The following is a 19,094-nucleotide window of genomic DNA, read 5'->3' on the forward strand; positions in this document are numbered from 1 at the left end:
CTGCAGACCACGAGTTAGTCCCTTGGTCTCCAGAGAGAGACCACACAGGTGCCCAGGCTGGAGAGGGGCTGCAAGCCCTTTCCTGAGATGTTTTTGAGGGTCTCCCAGAAGGGACTCCAGTCTCTTGTGCCATGTCCTGGCTGTTCCTGCTGCTCCACAGGTTCCCCAAGCTCCTCCAGCCACCTCACCGTGCCTCCTCTTCCTCCGCATCGCTGCCAGCGAAGGGCAGCAGCCAGCCCTGCTTTCCTGCACGCTGCCCTCTGCTCTGCCTGATCTGCTTGGAGCTGGAGCTTGCCCAAGGTCAAACTCCTGCCCTCATTTCTCATCTGAGCCCTTGCAAGTGACCAGGTGCCCTCCCTGTGGTGCCTCCAACCCCCTGCTCCCAGGTGAGTCAAGAGAGGCTCAAATCCGAGTCCCTGCACTGGGAGGACTGACAGGGTCATTGAGTGTGGTGCATTCAGAAGCCCCCTCCCAAATGCTTCCTCAGCGCAGTAGGGCATCATCATGTAACATTAACGTGACAAGACAACAAATGGACATAACACACTACATGCTGCTGCCACCTAATCGTTAGCTCCATGAGCCGGCAAGGTGCTTAGGCGTGCAAAGCCTCTGATGACCGAGACTGTCAGCCAGCCACAGCTCCCCAGCAAAACCCAAAAGCCAGTAAAACCCAAGCCCAGTTCCTCTTTCAGCCAGAGAGAGGAAGAGAGGGAAGGAAGGCAACAAATCTCCATTTCAGATTCTTGCTGAAAGGATCGCTGTATATAAATACAGACAATATAACAGAGTATTTCGCTATATGCTTTGCTAGATATTGCAAGTGCATCTATACGTACATGTGCCATACACTTACACAAGAAAGGTTTTTATTACCTGTGCCATTGTTAGCACCTTACAGCACAAGCCCTTTCAGAGCCACGCTGTTCCTTTGCCATCAGCTTCACAGGGGAGTGGCCCAGGTCCCCAGCTTCCTGGGGATCTCATAAACTCTTTCACTGAAACAAATACTGTTGTTTCCAGCACGGCAGGAACATTTCTAAAGAAAGCAGTGCCTCGCCTTCCCATTTAAAACGAAGAATTGCCTTGTAGGAGTGCTGCATGTAGCATTTGCTGAGAGGCAGAAAGCAATTGCGTGCATCTTGGAGCCAAGCCCTGGGCAGTGTTTCTTTAAAAGGGTCAGGCCAGATCCTGGTCTCATTTACACAGGCGGATATCTGGAGAGGCTTCAGTGACATTACCCTGGATTTCCACAGCTGATGTGTCAGAAATCACCATCCAACTCAGCCCTGGGGAAGAATCCATCAGTTTTATTGTGGCCTCCCAAAAATCCTCACTCACTCTTCCCTCTCGCCTTGCACAGGCAAAAGCACCACTCAGGAACACGGCGTGAAGCAGTGCTGGGCCACCAAAGCAACGGCAGCAGCTTTATTTAGCTTGGCTTTCTGAAGAAGGGAAGCAGATGCAGTAGCACTGCGTGGGCAGGGACATGTGAGGCCACGCGTGTGGATCCCCCCTCATAACCTTTGAGGCTGTTTGCTCATTTCAGACCAAGCTGCTGACAGGCTGGGCAGGTTTTTCACAGCTGTTTAATTCCTAAACATGCCTTGGAAGATGGGCAGCTGGGGAGGGGGAGAGAGGTCATAGTCATGAAGAACAGCTCAACCCTATATCAGGCTTCAGAGAATCCACACAGACCTGCCACCTCAAGGCCCAGCTCTATAGGAAATAAGGCTGCACCAGATACTGCGGCAGCAGGAGTAAATCAGAGTGAAAGCAGAGCTGGGGGCTCTGGGAGCTTGCAGGGGGACTCTTGATTGCATCTCCTCCTTCCCTGCAGGAAAGGGTGGTACGGAGCAGCCAGAGCATCCAGGGAATCCGCAGCTGCACCTGCATCCGTCACCGGCCAGACACAGAGGGCTTCAGTGCTCCATCTTCCCTCTGCTTCCTCCCTCTTGTCTTCCCCATCTCTCCCCTGAATAGGCGGTTTCAGGAGAAGCACAGTGTCCGGATTCTCTCGGGTTTTACAGCGCATCCGGCGCTCCATGAATTATCCCGACGGGCCTCGCTCCAGCAGCCTGCCTGCCTCCTCCCCGCTGCCCGGCGCATCGCCAGCCCGGCCAGGGATGCGGCAACACGCACATCCTCAGCCTGAGGAAGCTGGGGGCGAGCAAGCCTCCTCCCTCCGGCCGCTGGCCCTGCGCCCCAGGCTGTCCCCACGCCTGACTCGCACCATCTGCCCTGGCACCGACCAAAAACCTGCCACGCAGGCTCCTCTTCCACGCACCCTCTCCCCTCGGCACCATGAGCTCGACCAAAGGGAGCCAAACGCACCGTGGCCGGGTCCCAAGTCACCTCTGCACCCGTGGTCCCCCACATCCTCGCCTGGGAAGTGTCCCCCTGGCATGTCCCCCCCCAAAGCAGCCTGGCGGTGACAAGGCACCTGCCCAAATGACCCCCTCCCAGGCTTGACCCAGCTACCACAGGGCTGAGCTGGCCGAAGGAGCAGGGTGGGTACGGTGCCGAAGGAGGAACCACGGATGCTCTTGCCACAATTCCAGCGGAAGGCGTGACATGAGCTCTGGCTTAATTGGTTATTAATAACTTCTTTGTTCACCAAAGTCAGCCCTAAGGAGGAACCGAAATTTGACTATTTTCTCTGGTGGAGAGCTCAGCCACCCCTCCACAAGCAATCATTCACAATTTCTCCCTGCATCACTTTTGTTCTCGGAAATCGCAGACCTCCCCAGTGAGTCACAGCAGCGACAGCATGGTCCCCTCACCTACGCACACATTGCAGGGCTTCTTGGTTCGTTTTTTTTTTTTTTTCTGTTTAAATCCTAGAAAAATAACAGATGCCGTTGTTGAGGGGGAGCTTCTCAGAATCTGTTCGAGCACCAGGCTGTGTCTGGGTATGACCAAACTCACGTTTCCCCTGAAACGAGCCCTCTGGGAGCCACAGAGCTCCCCTGCCCATGGGTGGTTACTCCTGCCACCCCATGCTGCCTGCTCAGGGTGAGGAGCCTTCCTCCATGGCAAACACAGACAGCAAATAGCCTCCACACCCAAACCCCACACCTCCCTGACTGATTTCTTTGGAGCTTCCAGTTAAAGGGACCTTCCTGATTTCTCTCCTGTGCAAATCAAAGTAGTGGTGTGACCCTCTCCGCCTCCACACTGTGCTCACAGCACGGTGGGTTTCCAGCCCTGACTGGGATGGCTCCTGAGGACCCACAAGAGACAGCAGAGAAATCCCCACTCCCATACATGCTGCAGCACCAGTCCACCCAGATAACATTGGTATGGGGACCTCACCTTCCCCATAAACCCACACGGCAGCCCAACACCAAGAAGGAAGATTGGAGGACAGATGCCACAGCAGTTTCTCACCCCAGAAGCCTCCATCAGACATTTCCAGATCAGCACTCGGCAGGTTCAGCAGAAAACATTGCCCACACAGCTTAAAGCAGAGCCTGGATTGACTTGGTTGAGAGCACCCAGCAGGTCTCAGAGTTACCCCCAGATACATCAGTGACCACAGTGAGATCCCAGGGCAGAGCTCAGGGACCAGCATACCACAGCCTTGGAGCACGCAACAAGATCTTCCAGCCAGACACGGAGCTCATGGTCCAGGCTGAGCTGCCTGGCTCGGTCCTCTCCAGGTCACACACAGGGAAGCCACAGCCAGCCGGAGGGAGGACACCTCACAGAGGGACAGTCCACCTCCTGCTCTTGGGGTGTCTCAGGCTGCCAAGGAGAACTACCCCAGGGAACAGCAGGATTCCAGGAGCCACTCCAACACAGCAGAAAACACCCCCTCCTCATCAACCCAAGCCCAGCCAGGGGCCTCCGTTTCCTTTTATAGGGCCCAAGGAGCTGAGTAGCCTTCATGTTGCTGCCCTGATGATTAACTCATTAATAACAGTTAAAATCTCTGTAAATGATTCTCACCTGAGTCTCCCTCACAGCCGTGTCCCTGAACCCAAACAGAGGCAGCAGCGTCTGTCCCCAGAGCCAGGCACTGGCACTGCTGGCATCTGCCGGCCCAGGACTGGGTCCTGGGAGCCCTGCGGGAATTGTTCAGTGTTGGTGCCCCTGCTCGTGGTGTCTGGGCTCTTCCTCCCCTCCAAAACAGTGTTTGGCCCTTTCCCAGCTGCCATCCAAGGCCACACACGCATTGAGGAGGCTCTTTGGGGTGACCTGCCTCCTCGGTGACCCTTTCCTGCAGGTTTGGGGTGGAATGCCACACTCGAGACTTCATGATTTCCAGTCCCGTTCCAGATCCATCATCAGGGACGGGCGCAAGTGCCAAAAGCGAGTTCCTACCACCAGCCCTCCATCCTTAGCCTTCACCCACCAGAGCTGGGGAGCGTGGTCCCACTTCCCATCCCACTCACACCACGGGCAAGCGAGATCTGCTCTGATTGAATAGCCCAGAAGCCCTAATACCAACCCCAAGCACCCTTGTAGACCCCGAGGTAATGCAGCTCCATGTCTGGAGGCCACCCATGCCTCAAGGGGCCTCTCACAGCCACGTTGGACCAAGCGTGACAAACTGGCTCTGGGTCTGCTCACTGCCCCTGCGGTAAATGCTTTCCTACGGGTCCTGTGTGACAATGGAGGGTTTTCGGAGGGGTTCGATCCTCCCAGCGCCAGCCGTGCTCTGTACGCAGTTACACCAGGGTGTAAACAGTGACTCAAGCTCCTCGTTGTGGGCTGGGCTTTGCAGAGAAGTAGGGTTACACACAAGGACAAGTCCGATGCTCAGGAGTTACCGACGTGGCCTCTGTGTCAGGGGAAAAGCGCTGACTCTGAAATCCTGTTTACAGGCGCTGATGTGGCATTTTCTAGCCCAGGATGTAGCTTCCTCTCCGTGTGGGGCCTCAGCGGGGCGCCCGCTTCCTCGAGAGAGACAGAGGATCCCCATTACATCCCATGCCGTGGGCATGGGTCGATACCGGTCCCCAGGGACACAGGCAGCTCTGGGTGACACGACACCTCTGCACGGTGCGTGTATCAGCGGTGCCAACTACTGACCCACGAGCCTGGCTTTGTCCCCAGGCACGAGCTTAAAGCCAGGCTGAATCCCCCTGGGCCAGCCCCGGTGCCGGGGTGCGCTGCCCCGTCACCTCACCCTCCGCACCCCAGCATCCCTGGGGCAGTAGCCGGTTTCCAAGGAGCAGCCCAGGGCCAGCATTCCCGTTCTGGCCCCACTCTCTGTGCCGGTGCAGGTCATTTATTCTGGTCTTACTGGGCGACAGCTGGTGGCCAACGCCAACCCGTTCTCCTCCCTTCTTCACCTGATCTTTCCTCCCCATCACCTCATCTTTCCAGCTCCCTCCCCAGCCAAACGCAGACCCGGCGGCACTGAGTCGGCAGCACCGGGGCTGCCTTCCCGATGGGGCAAGAGGAGTTGCCCCACGCCTGGTGCCCAGGCTGTGTGCGTGGGTGTGAGGAGAGCACGGTGGCCCCCGTGGCCAGCCTGGGGTACCTTTGCAGAGCCGCTCGGCTCGGCGGGCAGCTCTTTGCTGCTGGGGAAAGGCAGAGCCCGAGGGGAATGCGGAGTTTCTTCTCAGGAGAACTGCCCACCATGTCCCACCAGCCCCCCCTTTCTCTGCGGCTCACTCGGGGCAGCGTCATGCCGTGGGTTTTCTGCAGCGGTGCGAGAGGAAGCACGGCGTGCGTCGGGCTGGGCTGCGTTGCCAACCCACGGGTGTGAAGGGGCAGGACCTGTCCCCCTGCCCGCTCACAAAACCCCCTGGTACACGCTGGGCGAGCCAGCTCACGTAGTCCAGCTCTGCCGCCACCCAGGGCTGGCTTACAGCCCCACCGCGGGAGGCAGAGCCAGGCTTGAGACACCCCCTCTTCTCCCATCCTCCCCAAACCTCACCGTGGGCCATGGCACAGCAAGGAGCCACAGAGGGGAGAGAAGCCGGGGAGCCCGGGATTGCCTCCTTAACGAAGCTCCCCGGGCCTGCAGCGGAAGGGGAAGAGGCTCCCCTCCCTCCTCTTCCTCCCTCCCGCGTGGGGATTTTGCAGCCAGGTAAACACAGGATGTTGATGAAACGGGCTCAACAGATTGGGCAACCCAGGAGGCAGCAAGAGCTCCAGGCAGCTCCTGGCACCCGACACGCAGCCCAGGGGTGGCTGTGCAGAGGGAAAAGGTGATGCCAGAGCCGGCTGCACCCTCCTCTGCCTGTCCCCAGGGTCACGAATGTCCCCTGTGTGGAGGGAGAGGCAGCGTGGGCTGGTGGTCAAACCCAGGGCAGGGTGGGCTCCCACCCACTGCTGGGCATCCTCGGGTGAGCCACTGCACCTCCTTGGCCCTTGGGATCTCCTTGCAAGCTAGGCTGATGCTCACAGAGTGCAGCACCGTGCTCCAGGCTGCGGGCTTTGATACCCGGCCAGCGGCAACCGTGTGGCACCTCCTGGGTCCCTCTGAACACTGGGGAAACCCAGGGTGCAGGTATGGGGGTACGGACCCCCCCAGGATCCCACCCCGCCAGGCATCAGCTCAGCACCCTGCCGCTCGCGGTTGGCACTAGAGGGACAGGCCCTTCCCTGCTCCCTTACAGCATGTGCTGTATAAAATATGGCGACTTGACAAGAAGGAAGATTGGGGTGGAAAAAACCGACTTGTTTTGATGTTTCTTGGATGTCTCAGGCCCGCGGTTAGTCAGCCGTTGGCTCCCAGGCTGAGCCTTGCGGGGCTCTGCAGCACAGCCTCATGGCTGGCAGCCGGGTGTCACGGGCATCCCAGGCTCCTTCTGAGGGCTCTGGTGAGTGTGGGATGGGGCAGATTTGGGGCTGCTCCTGAGCAGGCAGGAGGGTTTTCCCAGGGAATGAAGCAGCTGGAGGCCAGGAGGTGACAAGTATCTCCAGTTTTGCAGTACTGGCCCCTTCGAGGGGTTCCCTGGAGGCAGCATGATGCTGCACAGGTACCAACCATCACCCTGGACCCTGCTCCCCTCCCGCTCCGTGGCAGTGAGTTGGGATGGGGCACCCAGAAACCAGCTGGATGCAGGAGTGTTTGGCTCCCAACCCAGGAAAGGGGCTGCAGACTGCTCTGGTGTCCAGCCCAGCTCGCTGCTCGGGTGTGGGTGCTGCTGTCACCCCCACAGTGATCATGTCTGCTCAGCCAGGGACAGCGAACCACGAACGGGCCATGAGCGACCCATGGGTGAGCAGAAGGGACCTGGCCCCTGGGCAGGGACCGTGGCCGGGCAGCAAGAAGAACCCAGGCAAGGGAAGGGGGGACGAGGAGTGGGATGTGGTGTGGGAGGTGGCCGGACCCCTGGGATGCTAAAGGGGCTGCCGGCTTCGTGAGAGCATGAGTGGAGAGGCATGTGGCACTGTCCCCAGTGTCCCCAGTCCCCAGTGTCCCCCTGGATGCTGCTGCCATCTGCTGGCAGGACCCAATCCTGCTCTGGTCCTGAATCCGGCCACTGTGCCAAGGCCTGGGGACCCCTCTGTGCCCCCACTGTCCTGTGCCCCTGGGCACTCAGGGCAGCGTGGCACCGTGCGTGGCTCTGAGCTGGACACCCCAAGGTGCCTCCCCAAGCCTCCCAGCTGAGAGCCCAAGGAAACTGGGCACCAAAACTGCTCACGGTACTCACCCGAGACATGGCAGGTCGTCACCCCACACTAACCTGCCCCCCCTGGGCTGCAGATTTCTCCCACGACGACCCCCCCCCTCCCAGTGCTCGGACACCTCCGCACCCCGCTCACCCCCTCACCACTGCCTTCTTGTATGCCCTTCGCAAGCAGACCCCCTGCACAGGGGCTCAGCATCACCCAGTTTGGTGCTGGGGGATGCAGGGGCAGGATCAAGCCCTTGGCCGGCAGCGGGGTTAGAGCAGCAGCTCTGCTGGGGCTGGTTTCTCCAGGGAGCATCCAGCTCCGCTGCTCTCCAGGGCTGCCGAGCGGCAGAGGAAGCTCGCCCCGAGATAACCGGCTTCCCGCTGCAGTCCCGTCCCCTGGGTCTCGCCAGGCCACAGAGATTCGCTGAGTCCTGTCCTCCTCGTGACAGGCGTGCACATACCGAGCCTCTTCCCACGGCCCCGCTGCCCTCCCCGGCCTTCCCAGCATCTCCGCTTCCCCTGGGACCAGCAGGTCCCAGAGCTGTGCTGGGGATAACCGTTGGGCACCAGTGCAGGGACACCCAGGGACACCCTGCACGTCCCTCTCTGCATCCTAAGGGCACCGAAACTCTGAAAATGGCCTCGGTGGGGTGTTACATGGCGTTTGCTTTGCAGATGCACTTGGGAAGCAGGGTTAAGGTTTGGAGGAGGCAAATCGCCGAGCTGGTGTCCCCGCAGAGGCCCTGCAAGCACCACGGCTCATCCTCCCCGGGCAGATGGCAGCGGCGTCTTGCTCCCCGCTGGAAAATGCCCAAGTCCATGGGCAGGGATCGAGCCGCAGCTGTCCCCAGTTTAATTCCTTTCAGCAAAGCAAAACCAGCGTCCAGCAGCTTTTCTGCGCGCTTCACGCCCCGGCCCACACACACGACGGGAAGGCTGCACAGCACCGGAGACCTTCCCGTGGGGAACCCTGCCCTGCGGGCGAGCCCTGCCGACTCAATGCCTGCTGCCCACGAGAGTCGCAGGAAGCTGTTTTAGTCTAAAAGGGATTTTTATTTTTTTTTCTTTAGCCCTGGAAAAAAATCAACCCCCCGAAGGGCCACAACCCAGAAAGCCAATAACAGCTTGTGCTGAAACCTCGCTGTTCAGAGCTGGGACCTGGCATGTGGGTTTTGGTCTGATTCCCAAAGAAACAAGGTGTTGTGTGTCCAACCAGTTGCCATCCTGTTTCCTTCCAAAACCCCCCTCGGCCACCAAACACCGCTGCCCGTAGTGGTGTACACGTACAGCCCACCGTAGAGGCGATGCCAAATCCTTTCGCAGACGGGACCCCTGGCATCCAGGTGGGCTGGCAATGGCTTACCGCTCCCCCCCCCCGCCCCATACCATACCTCCCACCACATCTGGGCAGCTGTGCCCTCCGGCAGCGTCCCGCGTGGTGCTCACCGTTTCGCCCCAGCAGCGCGCTGACATCAGCGCGGCTTCCTGCCCGCCGGCACCGCCGCGCCACACGCTCGCCCCGTACCCCCACAGCCCCACGCCGCGGGGCGGTGAGCCCCAGGCAGCCCCCGCGCCCCTGGCACCGGTGACACCCCCCCCCCCGGCCCCGGGGACCCCTCGCCACTGCCCGGTGACAGCCAGCGCCATGGAGTCGGTGGCTCTGTACAGCTTCCAGGCGACGGAGAAGGACGAGCTGCCCTTTCAGAAAGGGGACACCCTGAAGGTATGGGGAGCGGGGCAGGGGGGGGGTCACTAGCCATGGCAAGGGGGGGGGTCACCAGCCTTGGATGCTGCTGCTTTCGGGGACAGAGTGGTCACACAGCGTGGGGCGACACTGACGCTCCCGTTGTGCCTGGTTTTGTTGCCTCTTTGAGGTTTTGTGGGGTATAAAGTGCCATCCTTGATGTTTTCGGGGTGCGGAGCAGCATTCCCAGCAGTGGTGGGTACCACCGGCCACATCTTCAGAGAGGTCCCAGCTGGCAGGAGGCACATGGGCTCCCTGGCCATCGGTGCCACCAGCCATGCTCTGCGGCAACCCACAGGGGCTGGAACGTGGTTTCCCTGCCCCGTGGAGGCATCGGGGCCCACAGGGACCCGGCAGTGGGCAGCGTGTCCCCAAATCCCCACCCAGGCGCTGGCGTTGGGATGGATGCCGCCTGGGAATCCCAAAAAGCTTCGGGGGGGGGGCCTCAAAACATCCCCAGGGGACTGCAGCGATGTGGGGTGAGAGCACCCACCCCCTGGCACCGCTGCCCAGCCACTCACCCTCTCCACTGGGCTGATGCTACAAATCCAGCAGCTCCTCCCGGACCCCTGGTACCTTGGAGCCCACCCATGGGTGCAGCCAGCCCCGGGGAGGGTGAGGGCATAACCCGGCTGTAACGAAGGGCCCCAAACCCGCTGGGCCCGTCCCTGCCTCCCCGGCGTGTTTTCCCCGCGTCCCTGGCGCCGTGCCCCGGGGTTTCGGATCCTGTTTGCACAGCTGTGCCGGCCCCTGGGCCCCTGCGTGGGAGGCTGGAAAATGGTGTCGCGCGGAAACGGGTGTCAGCGTCCCTTGCTCGCACCGGGGTGCTTCCTCCCACGGAGCACCCAGCTGCCACCCCCCTGGGGGGGGACACACTGAGGTCCTGCTGCCACCCCCGGCTCCTCCAGGGACAGATTTTAGCCTCTTCCCTGCCTGGGGGTTTGGGGCAATGCTGGGCACCCCCCGCCTAGCTGTTGGCATCCGTGGTGAGGCAGACCAGCCATGAGCTGAGGAGGGCTGGGGGGAGCGGGTGGCTCTGTACAGGTGCCCCCGAACACCCCCGAACCATGTCACCTTTGTCAGAGCCCCCTTTTGCCCAGGTTTCGGTGGGGGATGTGGGGACTGGGGCAGCAGTGGCGGGGGGGGGTGTCCCACTCGGCCCCTCTCCCAGTGGGATGGTAGCCAGGCTGATGCCTCCCTGCTCCTTTCCCACCTTAGATCCTCAACATGGAAGATGACCAGAACTGGTACAAGGCTGAGCTGCACGGCTGCGAGGGCTTCGTCCCCAAAAACTACATCAAGGTCAAGCCACACCCGTAAGTACCATCCCACCACGCAGGGAAGCGGGGGGGCTCGAAGCCCCTCTCTGGTAGCACCCACCAGCACCAGGACATCCTCTCCCACCACCCAGGCCATGATCCCAACGGCTCATCCCCGTGCCCAAAGGTCTCCCACAAGCCAGAGTAGTCCCACACGTGGGGAAACTGAGTCACAGAGCGATGGGTTCTGCCTGCCGGGTCATTCTGCCATTGCCCCCACAGCCAGAGGAGATGGGAGGCAGCAGCATGCCCGTGTACCCCCGACGTACAGAAAGTCAACCCTCGCACCCGGCTGCCCGTTAAACAAATGATAATTGGGGAACAACAAAGCGTTATGGGATTATGACTGCATTAGACAGAATCCTATTACTGTGTTATTAAAGCCCAGCATAATCCATCCCTGTTTTAACCTGTGTTTTATGTATCATTATCCCCTGGTAAATCACATTTAAATGCCACAGCAAAACCTGCTCGGGGTTGCGGCTGGGGAGCAGGAACGCGTGGGCTGGGGGCAGCCCGGGGCAGATCCCGTTGCCTCTCCGGCTTCGGGTAACAAGCCGGGACTGGCGAGACGCAGCCTCTTCCACGCAGCACCTGGAGGGCTGGCGCTGGGAGATGCTCCGTGGCTGATCCTTCGTGGGGCAATTTTAACAGGTAGCAGAGGGTCTCCGTGGCCTGGAGCTCCCAAATACCTGGCCACAGCCTTGGCAGGGATGGGTGACAGGGACTCTGCTCCTCCACCTCATGCAACGCAGGCAGGAAGGGTTTCATCCTGGCACGAAGGGTTTTCTGCTCTGAAACTCCCCCCCCGCCTCCACCTTAGCACCTGGCGGGGCACCACGGGGGGACCCTGGGACACGGGGTGGGGGGAAGCGGGGCGGGGGGGGTTGGACAGGCAGCAAAGTGGGGGAACGAGGCGCATGATGTGGCGAGCCGGGTGACAGGATGCGGTGGCGGCTGCCGGCGGTGCTGCGCTAACCCTGCAGGGATGAGGCAGCACACGGGGACACGTCTGCACCCACAGCACCCTGCGCTCCCCTCCCTGCAAAAGCGCGGTGATAAACCGGGGGGGGAGGGGGGGGGGGAAGGAAAGGAGAAACCGCAGTGGGGGGGGTCCCAAACCTGTGGGGAGCCCCATGGGGACCCCACTGCTGCCGGCACCACGGCTCTTGGTGCCTGCGTCCTTTGGGGTGGGGATGCAGGCACTGGGGTACCGTGGGGTGCCCGTGCGGCTGAGCCCGGTGCCCCTCGCAGGTGGTACGCGGGCAGGATCTCCCGGCACCTGGCAGAGGAGCGGCTCCTCAAGCGCAAGCACCTGGGAGCCTTCCTGATCCGCGACAGCGAGAGCACCCCGGGGGAGTTCTCCATCTCCGTCAAGTAAGCGGCCGTGGGGTGCGGGTGGACGTGCGGCAGGATGGGCAGGGGTCCCCCCCGCAGCCCCCACTTTGGGGACCGAGAGCAGCGGGACACCCTCGTGAGTGCTCCCCGCCACGGCGCTGGGGAAGGGGTGAGCGCCCTGACCAGGACCCCTCGGAGGGGCCAGGGGCTGCGGAGCTGTAGCCATCGTGGAACAGCTTCGCACAGGGCCTTCCTCTTCTTCCTCCACCTCTGTCCCCACCGCTTCCTGCTCCCTGCCTGCACCCCTGGGCTGCATCCCTGCCTCGCCCAGGGTACCTGGTTGGGGTGCCCCTAAATACAGCCATGTGGGTAACAAGCGCAGCCCGGGGGCACGTGGCCTGGAGGAACAAGTTGCCCAGAGCATCCCCAGGGACGAAGGGACGCAGCATCCCGACGCCACGGGGGCCGATGATTTCGGCATCGGCAGCCAGGGCTGTATGAAGGCAGCGTGCCCACGGGCAGAGCCTGCCCCCCGGGCCTCTCACCCCATCGCTGCCCCTTCCCTGCCCAGGGCCGGGGTAGCAGGAGCCAGCCCCAGGCCAGCCAGGCACTTTCTCACGCTGCTAATCTCTAATTAAGTGTTTAAGGAAGTTCTTGCCCATAATGAAAGGGAGCCGTGTGCTGCGTCACCAGTGTGGCCAGGTCCCTGCCCCTGCCGGGGGCTCTGGCACCAGTGCGTCCCCATGCCAGCCCCGCAGTATGGGCACCCCAACTTGCTACCCCCAGGTACACACGGGGAGGGCGAGGGAAATCCCAGCCTGCCCTGTTCTCCTGCAGCTTGGGGGGTCCCTGGGGGCACAGAGGGTTTGGAAGCCTTTGCAAACTCCTCCTGGTATGTGCTGAGCTGAGACCTGCAGCTCTCGCTGCTCTTTTCCCCTTGGTGGTGAAGCAGGAGGATGAGGAAGGAGAGGAGGATGCAGCTGAAGGGCTCTGGCAGGCTGCAGGGACCACAAGCTGCCCCCAGACCCTTCCCAATGAGCCCTCCCAGAGCTTTTAGGAAAAGCCCAAGCAGCATCAGCGCCCAAGCCCACGGCTGCCCCGCTCTCTTACCTGCTCTGCCTGAGTGTTTTGACCCTGTGGCCTCCGACGTGGCCCCTAGTTCTTCCCTGGGCAAAGCCACGGCCAGTGCTCTGCCAGCCCCGAGCCCACGGGCATCCTCCTGTGCCGAGAGCTGGGGCCAGGCACTGCGCTTCGGCTGCATGTGGGATGGGTCTCAGCTGCAGGTCTGTGTCACTGGGATGCAGGGGACCCTCATCCACTGCCTCGCCAGCAGGGCCAGCAGTGACCCCAGTGCCATCGTCACCCCTGGCCGTGGCAGGATGGGTGTAGTGGGACCCGTGGGTGCAGCCGCACGCCACGCAGCCCCTCCGGAGATCCAGCCCAGCCAGCAGTGCCTGGGCTTTGCCCACGATGCTGGAAGAGGATCTGGGTGCTGCCAGCGTCCCGAGGCCGGGGTAACGTCCATCCTCCTTCCACAGCTACGGGCAGCACGTCCAGCACTTCAAGGTGCTCAGGCAGAGGAACGGCAAATACTTCCTTTGGGAGGAAAAATTCAACTCCCTCAACGAGCTGGTGGATTTCTACAGGACGACCACCATCGCCAAAAAGCAGCAGATCTTCCTCCGGGACGAGGACCAGACCCAGGAGGTACCGTCAGGGGACAGAGCCAGGGGGATGCACAGAGCGTCCCTGCAGAGGGGGACAGGGACATGCCGGGTGCCTGGGTGGCACCTGGCCCTGCGCTCAGGCTCAGCTTGAGGCGGCGCTGAGCAGGAGAGGGTGCAGCAGCCCGAGACGGGCAGCGCTGCGGGGAAGGCAACAGGGTGGAGAAAAGCCACCGGCGCAGCTCGGCGGGGCAGGGCAGGGCAGGGCAGCTCGCCCCAGGCCCACACCGCTGTCCCTTGGGCCAGGGGTGATGCCCACGGCGGGTGGCAGAGCCCGACGAGCTCGGGATGGGGCGCAGCCGCCTTCGGGTGAGCTCCAGCAAAGCCGAGCCCTGGGGCAGTGGTGAAACTGGGCCCTGGGACCTGGGCTGGGGGGTGGCTCCGGCACCCAGAGGGACCCGGGAAGGAGAAGGGTGACAACTGCCTCCAAGGGGTGTGGGTCCCTTGGGCACCCATCTCGGCTGTTCCAAGCAGGAGGAACAGGGAGCCCTGTGCCCTGGGGTGCTCCCCTGCACCTCAGTCTCTGCACCCCAGGGTGCTCTGCTGCACCCCAGGCTCTCCCCTGCACCCAGGGCTGTCCCCAGCACTCCAGCTCTTCCCATGCCATGATTTCCCCGGCTCCCATGTCTCATCCTCAAAGCGGGCACCGCAGGTACCCCAGTACCCTCTGTGCTCTGACCCCCACCCCCCCCCAACCAGGCTCATCCTTACCACGCAGTGGGACAGCATCCCCGTCACGCTGGGGACTCAGGCAGTGCAGAGGGGCTGGCGGATGGGGACACCTCTTCCCCCACCCACCAACCCCTGCCCTCGACTTTCCTCCAGGTGAGGAGACCCAAATTCGTACAAGCCCAGTTCGATTTCTCCGCCCATGACGGCTCCCAGCTGCCCTTCCTCCGCGGGGACATCATCGAGGTCCTGGACTGCCCGGACCCCAACTGGTGGCAGGGGAAGATCTACGGGCGCGTCGGCCTCTTCCCCCGCAACTACGTCCACCCCATCCACAAGTGAGGTGCCGCAGGCGAGCGGGGGGGACCACAGCCCCCCGCTGCCCCCCGCTCACCGGAGCTGCTTTGTGCCTGCACGCCGGCTGCACGTCCCTTCGTCCCCACGGATGGTGCCCGTCCCCACACCGGGCTGCTGATGCATGAGGTCCCAGTGCTGCGTGGGCTGTGCTGGAAGTAGAGGCTGTGCTGGTGGTGATCCCCATACAGGGGCTGCCTGGCTCCGGTACCCCAAAACATCATCCACGACTCTCCCTGCTCCCTCAACCCAAGAGACCTCCACCGCCACCACCCCAGCTGGCAGCGGTGCTCCCCGGGGAGGGAGCCCAGAGCATCGAACCAGGGCCACAAAAACTTGTCCAGAACCACACCTTGGTGGGGTGACAGCCATGAAGGGGAAGAGCAGGTGTCCCCCAAACCTTCGCTCCTCTCCAGACCCTGTAAGTGAAGCCCCAGCTCCAAGGAGGGCTGCAGGTGGCCAGGATGCGGCTGGACTCAGTAACTCCATGGAGGGGTGCTGGGGCTCGGGGTGCCGGGGCTCGGGGTGCCGGGGAAGGCTGCTCCGAGGAGATTCAGTCCTGCGGGTGCTGTTCATCGCTGCAAATTGTGGCGCTTCTTTTTTTTATATTATTTTTTTATTTAGAGCTAGTAAAATGTGTTTGGGTGACACTCTCGAGTGTGGCTGCTCCTTTTCCACCTCCGCTATGGTGGCCCTCGCACGCCTGCTAGTTCACTGTGGTTTTCCTTCCCCCACAGCCCTCATTCACTCACGCCGATACCTCTCCCCAGACCCTTTCCAGGGACTCGCTGCCCCCATAAATGCCTCCCACAGCCCCCTAGGAATGCACTCAGGGTCCACGGTGCTGAGAACGCTCAGCTCATTGCACCCGTGGATTTAAACATCCCACATCCCAAATGTGACAAATAAAAACTATCAACCAAATCCCCGTTTCTCCCCCATTCCCAGCACCTTTCCCCCCCCCAGCAGGGGCTGGCAGGCCTCTAGGCAAAATAAGCGTAGCAGAAAATATTGACGCACATCAGGACAACGGCGTTGATGCTGCAGACGCGGGCCCAGAAGGGGGGCTCCGTGGAGTCCTTGAAGGCCACAGCTGGGGGTCCCTCGGCCTCTGGTGGCTGCTGGCTGCCCAGGGCAGCTGAGCAAGAACCTGGCACGGAAAGATGGTGAGTGTGGGGGACAGCGAGCCGTGGGGACCAGCTGCCTCCAGGTGGGTGGCACAGCCCTGAGGAAACTGAGGCACAGGGAATCCATCCTGCTGCCCGTTACAGGTGGGAAGTGAGGGGTGCTGAAGAACCCCCAAGGACACTCACCGTTGGGGGGTCCTTGGGATGTGCCATCCACGAAGGGCTGGGGCGGCTGCTGCGGGAGGGTCCACCAGGTGAGACCCTTTAGCTGGAAACCGGGGTGAGATTTGGTGAGAAACCCCCCCCAGGCTAGACCCCTCCATGGGGACCCTCCCCAGCCGAGCTTGGGGTGCACCTGGGTGACACCGACACCTCCAGCCGAGGGTGTCGGGTGGGTGGACCAAGGTGAGGGGTCCTGGGTGCCCTTCTTACCCGGGCTGGAGGCGGCAGTGGGGTCAGCAGGCTGCCCCCCACCATGACGGCCCCCGTGGCGGCGCACAGCAGCACGGCGAAGTGCAGGTAGTGGATGTCAGCGAGCAGCCACGGCCGCTGGTCGGGGACCCCACAGCGGGGCGTGGGGTGGGCCAGCTCCAGCCCCATCCTGGCCAGCCCCAGCGCCAGCCCCGCCATCAGGCCCCAGAAAGCTCCCTGCAAAGTTAAGGTCCCTGGTGGGGTGGCTGGAGGGGAGGACAGTCATCCCGCGGTGGGGACCAACCCACCCTGGGGAGCCACACTCTCCAGCCAGCCCTGGGAGAGGGTCAAGCAGCCCCTGTGTGTTGGGACAGATGAGCCCCAGCGCAAATCTGCACCCCCTCTGCAAGGGATGTCCCCTGCCAGCCCCATCGGCCGTGCCACGCTGGGTGGCCATGCGTGGTGGCACCTGCCTCCTCCTCCTCTTCACACCAGCCGCCCACCAGCTCCTTGGGGAAACACCAGCCAGGCTCGGTTCCTCTCCGCAGCCCCTCCAGCAGCGCCTCCCCGCTTCCTCCCCGCTAACCCCCCGAGCCCCACTGGGTCCCTGGAAGCAGGGCAGGTGGTGTCAGCACCACCCCATGTCCCCAAGCCACCGCCACGGCCACCCCAGGGTGTACCTGCTCGTTAGCTCGTGGCCAGAAGACAGCCAGAACGAAAACAGCGGTGACAGGAGGAGCCAGGTAGCTGGTGACCGCCTGGATGTAGACGTAGAGCTGGCCACCGCTGGAGCTCTGCAGGATGGGGATCCAGACCACGCTGAGGGCCACCAGCACCACCGTGACCACCCTGCGAGCGGCAGCGACGCGGTGCAGCGTGATGTTTCCATCCCACCTGCACCTCCTCGCACCCGCCGCATCGCCGTGGTGGTGGTGGGAGTCCCTGGGGTCAGGGGTTGGGTCCCAGCGCCGGCGCAGAAGAGCTGGTGGGTCAGCAGGAGGATGCTCGCCGCCGGGTGACATCCCAGGGCCGTGGAGGATGCTAATTGTGCCAGCGAGGGCTCCATCCTGGGCGGATAAGCACTCCCCAGGCTCCTGCTCAGCCTCAGGGGCTGCTAAGTTGGACCCCCCCACCAGGGAAACACCAGGGAATGGGCACTTTTGCCATGAAAAGCCCCCGGCCGCGGAGGCTGGGTGCACTGGCCAGATTTAGGGGATGCTCTCAGCACCCCGGCATCCAGGCAAAGCACCCGGCTGAGAGCTGAGGACGACGTGGGCTGAGCTGCCCCGTGCTCAGCTGCCCCCAGTCAGGCTGGGACGGAGTGGTGTGTTTGTCCCCCAGCACCACCCCATCCTCACCGTGGCCCGTAGCCCAACCGCACCCCGCGGCATCACCCTCCTTCAAAGCAAGAGGCGTTGGCCAAATCCCAGCTTTTTGGGCCCGATCTGAGCAGGCAGGCTGGGCAGGCCACGTCCTGAAAGCCGCCGTATTTATAGCTCAGCCCGGCTTGTTTACAGCTTCACAGAATTACCTACATCTCCATCTGCTCATCTCGAAAAGCAGAAGTAGGAAAAAAAAGAGAAGGAAAAAAAAAAAAAAAAAGGCAACGAAAGCATCTCTAGACAGAGCCCCCCACTGCCTACCTGGTGCTTCGGAAAGAGGAAGCAGCCTGGGTGTAAAATGCACGCCCTGACCCAAGGGGTAGGAGAAAACCCCTGTGTTCGGTACGTCTTTAAGGCACAGAGGATGCTCAAAGGTCGTGGGCAAAATGCAGGAGTGTCTGAGCGTGGTGCTGAGCTGGCTGTGCCGGGGGGCTGTGCCCCGCTCCGCCTGCAGCCCGAGGTGGGGATCCGGGTGGGGATGGAGGGCAGAGCCTGGCAGAGCCTGCCTTGGGTGCCTGGGGGGGGATTTGGGAAGGAGCGGGTGCTCTCGCCACCGTGCCGTCGCCTTGGCAGGAACCCGCATCAAACCCCAGCAGGGATTTCCAACCGCAGCGGGAGCTCAAACCCCCAGGTCTGGGAACTGGGAGCTCTCTCCCTGGTCCCACAAGCAAATCCTTTCCCTCTCTGTGCTGAGCTTCCCGGGGCATCCCCACCCTGGTGGGTCCAAGGGGGTGGTTGGGACCCCCTGGACAGCTACTCAGGAATAACCCCAAACTGCCAGTCCCCATGCTGGCAGGGAGGAAAAACCTCAAACTTGCAGCTTAAACAGCTTTTTTTTTTTTTTTTTTTTTTTTCCCCTTCTCCAAAACATTTATGGTTTGCCATATCCCCGTGGGGCCATATGATTTGCAGCGCCCTGCTTGCACAAATCGCCCGACGCACTCCCGAATCGCCCGGGATTGACTGCAGCGGTGACTCCCGCCCCGGGCGGGCAAAGCCTTTCGCAAACACTCATTAACCATCCCCGGGAAAGCTCTCCGGCGTTATTACACCCCTTGTCACCGGCACAGTGTCAGAGAGGAGCGAGGCAGACCCCAAGACAAGCACCCCTGTTCCCATGGGGGAGCCGAGCAGGACCACGGCTCCTCAGGATGGCTGCCCATCTCCTTCCCACCCTCCAGAGATGGAAGATGTCAAGGAATGGCTGCTCCTGGAGCCGCCGGACCAGCCAACCCTCCCCGCAGCCCCAGGGCAGCCCAGCCAAAGCCCTGACCCAGATTCCCTCCTTGTTATTGTCTGTCCCACAGTCGAGGACACTCCCCATGCACCCCGGCACCCCGGCACCGCGCCGGGGCATTCCCCAGCGGTGACTCGGCTGCCCCGAGCGTGGCACCGCGGGCGGGTTCCCGGGCTCCCCGCCGGCACTCGCCATCCCGCCGGGAGCAG

At 62.1% G+C, this 19,094-nt stretch overlaps 2 protein-coding genes across 4 annotated transcripts in view; one reads left to right on the plus strand and one right to left on the minus strand.

Annotated features, from left to right (window-relative positions):
- Positions 1-9,225: 9,225 nt before the first annotated feature.
- Positions 9,226-14,716, plus strand: GRAP (GRB2 related adaptor protein). Of its 3 annotated transcripts, none has more exons than XM_086473054.1 (5): positions 9,226-9,303; positions 10,543-10,640; positions 11,898-12,020; positions 13,520-13,693; positions 14,536-14,716. In XM_086473054.1, the coding sequence occupies exons 1-5, from the start codon at positions 9,226-9,228 to the stop codon at positions 14,714-14,716; spliced, it is 654 nt and encodes a 217-aa protein (XP_086329180.1). The 3 variants fall into 3 exon arrangements, with proteins under 3 accessions (XP_086329180.1, XP_086329179.1, XP_086329181.1); XM_086473053.1 differs by having other exon boundaries at positions 13,520-13,688; positions 14,531-14,716; XM_086473055.1 differs by lacking the exon at positions 11,898-12,020 and having other exon boundaries at positions 13,520-13,688; positions 14,531-14,716.
- A 995-nt stretch (positions 14,717-15,711) lies between these two features.
- Positions 15,712-19,094, minus strand: part of SLC5A10 (solute carrier family 5 member 10) — a 40,314-nt gene continuing 36,931 nt past the window's right edge. The window contains exons 12-15 of the mRNA XM_086473267.1: positions 16,947-17,115; positions 16,288-16,503; positions 16,042-16,123; positions 15,712-15,878 (exon numbers count right to left, since the gene is read on the minus strand). Coding sequence (XP_086329393.1) covers positions 15,712-15,878; positions 16,042-16,123; positions 16,288-16,503; positions 16,947-17,115 — 634 coding nt within the window. The remainder of the gene's footprint in view (positions 15,879-16,041; positions 16,124-16,287; positions 16,504-16,946; positions 17,116-19,094) is intronic.

The sequence above is a fragment of the Leptosomus discolor genome, chromosome 14 (assembly GCF_034619465.1).
Source record: "Leptosomus discolor isolate bLepDis1 chromosome 14, bLepDis1.hap2, whole genome shotgun sequence".
Classification (NCBI taxonomy): domain Eukaryota; kingdom Metazoa; phylum Chordata; class Aves; order Leptosomiformes; family Leptosomidae; genus Leptosomus; species Leptosomus discolor.

Bases quoted from the DNA above. Each gene is read 5' to 3' on its own strand.
- GRAP (XM_086473054.1), top strand. From the start codon at position 9,226: ATGGAGTCGGTGGCTCTGTACAGCTTCCAGGCGACGGAGAAGGACGAG. The intron at 9,304-10,542 runs GTATGGGGAGCG...TTCCCACCTTAG, and splicing joins AGAAAGGGGACACCCTGAAG to ATCCTCAACATGGAAGATGA. The intron at 12,021-13,519 runs GTAAGCGGCCGT...CTCCTTCCACAG, and splicing joins GAGTTCTCCATCTCCGTCAA to CTACGGGCAGCACGTCCAGC.